At 42.7% G+C, this 5406-nt stretch overlaps 1 protein-coding gene across 1 annotated transcript in view; it reads left to right on the forward strand.

Annotated features, from left to right (window-relative positions):
• Positions 1 to 5044, forward strand: part of SLC25A20 (solute carrier family 25 member 20) — an 11331-nt gene extending 6287 nt beyond the window's left edge. The window contains exons 6-9 of the mRNA XM_057390349.1: positions 1196 to 1289; positions 1843 to 1952; positions 3282 to 3406; positions 3887 to 5044. Coding sequence (XP_057246332.1) covers positions 1196 to 1289; positions 1843 to 1952; positions 3282 to 3406; positions 3887 to 3949 — 392 coding nt within the window. The 3' untranslated portion in view covers positions 3950 to 5044. The remainder of the gene's footprint in view (positions 1 to 1195; positions 1290 to 1842; positions 1953 to 3281; positions 3407 to 3886) is intronic.
• The last annotated feature ends 362 nt before the right edge of the window (positions 5045 to 5406 follow it).

Here is a 5406-nt window from a genome sequence, read left to right on the forward strand (position 1 = left end):
GCTCCCTGCTGTGGGGGGACTGCAGGATCACAAACCTGACAAATATGGGAGATCTCACTGTCCCTTTAGCCCATTGGAGGGGTTGTGTCACCCTTTTTTCCTTTTTTTTTTTTTTTTCCCCGTTTTTCCCCCTTTTTTTTTTTTTTTCTTTTTTTTTTTCCCTTTTCTTTTTTTTTTTTTTTTTTTTTTTTGCAGTCTGCAGAGCTACTCAAAGGGCCTGAGAAATAAACATGAGATTCTCAGTGAGTGAGGAAGAGATTAGATGACAAGGATCAGAGGGATATAGGAAGTAATTAAGATCTGAGGAGCCAAGAGGAATGAGAGACTTCAGGAGAGGAGCAGAGAGAACAAAGAGAAGAGAMAAATGCAGAAGTGGGCTTTTTTAAAAATTATTTTCTTCTTTTTTTCTTTGGTTTTTTTCTCCTTGAGAGCAGGATTGTGCCTGTCTGTGACTGTTACTGTATAATATTGGCTGCTCTAAAATATGTGGTGGCAGCAGTTATGCTTTCTACTCTTTTGAGTGTGGGTTATTTTGGACTGGGATGTCATGACCCCTCTCTCAAATAAAAYAACAACAAAGCAATTGTGCCAGACCCAGAATCCTTCACGTATTTCAGCAATYCCCCTTTAAAAAGCTGAAATTTCTGTATTTTGTTACTTCAGTTTAGGAATTGTTCCATCCTCTGCTTCTCACACAAGTGTAGCAGCCTGCAGTGTAATTCTGGCAGYGTCCCTAGAGAGGGGCTGGTTTTGCAATTTAGGTATTGGTTAAGAATAGGCTGCAGGAGTAGTCTAAAAAAAACCAAAACAAGACCCATCAGCTGCAGAAAAAAATCCCCAAATAGAATCATTAGAACTAATAGTGTGCAAAATTCATGAAGTTCCTGCGCTGCTGTGATGTGCTGTGCAGTAATTGGGACAGTTTAGAGCTGTCTCATTATTAGTGTAATGACCAGCAGGCAGCTTACAGTCTGGTTTGAAAGGCTGCTGACAGAAAAGTAATTTTCCCAGTTCTTGCCTTTAGCACCTGCTCTCCATGGGAAAGTTCAGACTCCTCTGTCTAGGGCAGCAGAAGATTTTAATTTTGTTTGTAGAAGAGGTTCAGAAAAGGAATCTGGATGTACTTAGTGGTGTTGCTGGGCTGGCATGGGGCTGCTGTGCCTCTGGGCTTCCTTTGGTTTCCCACTCCTCACAGCCTTTGTTGTTTACCCACCAGACGTCCCAGCCAGTGGAATGTACTTCATGACGTACGAGTGGCTGAAGAACATTCTGACCCCTCAGGGAAAGAGGTCAGTGAAATCTCACAGTCATCACTTTCTGGCCTTCCCAGACTCTGCTGATTAATCTGCCCATGTACAAAGAGATTTAGAGCAGTATCATCAAAACAAATTTAAAAAAAATAAAATTAAAAGTTACTTGTCAGTTGAGCTGGTTTGGTTTGGGGTTCACTGACAATTAAAATTGTATTCTGAGTTTCTCTCAGATTCCAGATTGGATTTTTTTAGCCAAGTAAGGAAYACTTAAAGTAGGTCTGTTCACTTTGAGCCCTGTGTGTGCGCAAAATGCTGGGGAGGCTTTGTTGAATTTTTTTGTGGGGGTTTGGTTGGTTGGTTGATTAATTATTTTTTTTCCCCCAGAGCGTGTGTGCTGTTGAATAAAAAGATTTAAACCTTGAGGGTGGAGTTGATCCGTCTTGGAAGGGTTGCTCAGATKCTGCACTCTGTCTGCAGATACTGCCCTCTGGCTGCCAGCCAGGCTGTCTTTTTGATTGTCATCTTAGTCMAAACAATGAGTTTGATTTTAATTTTGCTTTTTCCTCCCACCCCACTCTGATGCTGCCAGTGTGAGTGACCTCAGTGTGCCTMGAATCCTCTGTGCTGGGGGCCTGGCTGGGATTTTCAACTGGGTGGTTGCCATTCCACCAGACGTGCTGAAATCCCGTTTCCAGACGGGTGAGTTGCATTCCCGTGTGTCACAGGCACACTCTGTTTGCTCCTGGGRATGGGCTGGGCAGTGATGGAAGATGCCTTCTGGGAGGTAGCATGTCCTGAGCGCTGCTTTGGGCAAGTGCAAGAAAAACCCCAGGCTGTCCCTAGCATTTTATTTGGTTTCCTCACAAATTTTTGGCAAATCAGGCTGCGCTGCTCTGTTTCTGCCTCTCTGTAATGTAGTGGTCCTGATTTGAAACCTAAGTGTAGAACTCATAGTAATAGAATTGTCATAGCTTTTTTACTACAAATATAATTCTKTGAGAGGTTTTGTTAATCCACTTCAGACACAGTTGTATAAAGTGTAGCCTGTGCAATCTGCAGTTCATAGTAACAGGGTGTGACTTGCTGAGAGCATTGCTTTTGGACTGGAGCTCTGCTCTTTAATGTCTTTGGCCTAATTACAGTGAGGATGGCCCCAGGTCTTGTGCTTCAGCAGAGTTTGACAGGTTTTTCCTTGGTTTCTCTGCAAGTCCTGTCAATGAATATTTTTATTAAGGCTCCCCATTGTCTCTGTGAAGTTGGCTCTCCACTGGACAGTCACCATTTCTCTTGAGTCACAAATCATAATAATCMGTGCAGGATACCTCATTTCTTTTTCTCTGAGCAATGGCTGCTCTGGTTGTTTRTACCATACCAAGGCCCGAGAGGGAGACACGTCACAGCTTTGATCTTTTTCCACTGAGGCAGTCCCAGTGCCATTGTGTGTATGATGTGGGTTCATGGTGGCTCTGTTTAACTGACCTGGGCTGGACTTCTGGATTATCTCTTCAGAGGGCTGGCAGAGGCAGTACTTCTCAGGGCAACGTCTGAAGAAGGAAGAAATTGTTTTTCGAATATAATGGCTTTTTAAAAACACCTCAGCAAACCTGTGTAACATCAGCACTAGAACATCCTGTGCTTTTCATTTGAAGTCTGTTGCTGTTCTTGGCTGGGACATGTGATAGGATCATTTTCTTATTAACCAGCTTCATCAGTTTTTATATCTGACATTCATATCACCTAAGTGCAGCTCTTGGGAGAGCTGTGATCAGCAGTGCAAATAACAGCTCTGGCTTCCAACCCTGACAAAAGTCATTCTCCTTTCTTCCCTGGCTGCAATGACTTGATGATGTAAATTCTTTGGTGATGGTGAGCACCTAACTTCTGTTCACTGAGCTTTTACTGAGCTGTCTTGTTTGTTTGCTGTASCAGTGTGAACCTGTTGAAAATCCTGGGCTGTTACAGACGGTGCATCCTTCAGCCCTCATCACTGCCACGCATCTGGGCTAACGTGTTGTGCATCCCTTTCAGCTCCTGCAGGAAAATACCCAAATGGCTTTAGAGATGTGCTGAGGGAACTCATCAGAGAGGAAGGAGTTGCATCTCTGTACAAGGGGTTCACAGCWGTGATGATCAGGGCCTTCCCTGCTAACGCGGTGAGTACGATGTGATTCCAGATGGGTTTTGGGGACACAGCCACTGACAGTGACTGCAGTCTGGACAGGACATGACTGCCTGTTWGCTCTTGTACCACTTCAGTGAGGTTCTTGTCACACTGTTGGTGTGCAGGTTCTAAAAATGTACTTTAATCTGGGAGCAACAAGTCAATCTTTACTTCAAAGCTTTGCATGAAAGCTCTTTGTCGACTTTTTCTGGTAGTTTTCCTCTAACGGTTGTACATCCACCTGTGGAAGATGGCATAAGTTTGGACTCACTTTCCCTTCAATAAATAATGAACCTAGCAGAGCCAAATTTCTGCCTTTTTATGGAGGGATATAGCAGAATTCTTGCTTCTGGTTCAAGACCTYTTTTGTCCTCTTCCTCCTTCCATATAAGCCATGTCAGTGCTGCATTTCAAAAGCCTTGCTTGAAATAGCTTTTTAGAATCCTTATTTGTTCTGTGTTCTCTTTTCCAGGCATGTTTTCTAGGTTTTGAAGTCGCTATGAAGTTTCTTAACTGGATTGCACCTGGTATATGAAGACTAGGAAGTCTGGAMACGAGAGAGGAGAAGGAAGAGGGTGCAAGTCTGCCTCAAAGGAATAAATGAATGATCATTTAATGTTTCAGGAATGATTGTTTGCCTAATACCTTTTTGCCTTCCTCACATTCTTTAGGTGGTGCTATGTGCCAGTCAGAAATGCAAGCTGTAGCTGTGACACAGAGTTGGTGAGGAGTTAAGGGTGACAAACCTGAGCCAACCAYGGCAGTAATGCTGCTAACAGACAGCTGTCACTGTCACACACGCTACCTTAAGTACTTCCTCATGGAAGAAGGGGACACATCCTAAAGTGTAATTATTTACTGAAGAAATATGTAGCTATTAATGCTGGAAAACCTCCTTAAAATAATTTTTTGGTAGCATCTATTTAATTCTCAGGGCATAAATCAGCAGCTGCACTTGCTCGTGTCTGCAAGCAATGTCAGGCAATGTTCTCATCTCCTGTAGTTTTTCAGTTGTGGCTGTTTCTGTGTTAACACTGGTTTTAATCTTCTATGTGTGTACAGCAGCAAACACAGAACTCAGCAGGGGAGGCCAGAGCTACATTTCAGTGATTGAGGAGTGTTGCAGGTACCATATCAGGTCTTGCAAACTGATCTTTACTGTGGAACTAGGACACAAAATGCATTATGCTTAACATTTGTACTCAGCTTTGCTGAGGGAGCCAGTGGGGAGATGTATTTGATTAACCTGAACTTTTCTCTGAAATCCCCTTCTGTCCCACTGAAGAGAGCTCAAATATGGTTTAAAAAGTACAGCATGGCTCATAGCAATCTGTGTTATATTTGATTCATCAAATACTGTGTCCTGGGATTCAATCCCTGACATGGACGTGAGCAAATTTAACAGCATTTCCGAGAACTGAATTTTTCTGACAYAAGGGGACACATGAAGAGGACACTGGCTCTGCAGTCTTGTCTAACTTTATTCTTGCTCCTGTTCCTTGTTTTTTTCTTACTACTATTAAATGTAATCACATTTTCATTTGAGAAATGACTAATACTAAGAAGAAAAAAGCAACTTTTGATGCAGTGTTATTGGAACTAAATAAAACTAGCTGCTGCTTGGCTAGAATGTGTGCYTTGGTTCATTTAATTTTTGCATGATCATGCATGCTTACAGAATCACAGAATGAACTAGACTGGAAGAGACCTTCAAGATCATCAATTCCAACCTATGACACCTTCTCATTGACTAAACTCCAACCTAACACCTTCTCACTGACTAAACCATGGCACTGAGTGCCACGTCCAGTCTTTTTTTAAACACGTCCAGGGATGGTGACTCCACCACCTCTCTGGGCAGACAATTCCAGTGTGCAATCACCCTTTCAGTGAGGAATTTTTTTTCTAACATCTAACCTCTAACTTAGTTTTTGGGTTTCTGACATGAGCTGTGGAAAGGAATATTCTGCACTTGGTGTGTTTGTCGTACAA

The sequence above is a fragment of the Malurus melanocephalus genome, unplaced genomic scaffold, assembly GCF_030028575.1.
Source record: "Malurus melanocephalus ecotype Western Australia unplaced genomic scaffold, MMel_1.1 scaffold_24, whole genome shotgun sequence".
Taxonomy (NCBI): Eukaryota; Metazoa; Chordata; class Aves; order Passeriformes; family Maluridae; genus Malurus; species Malurus melanocephalus.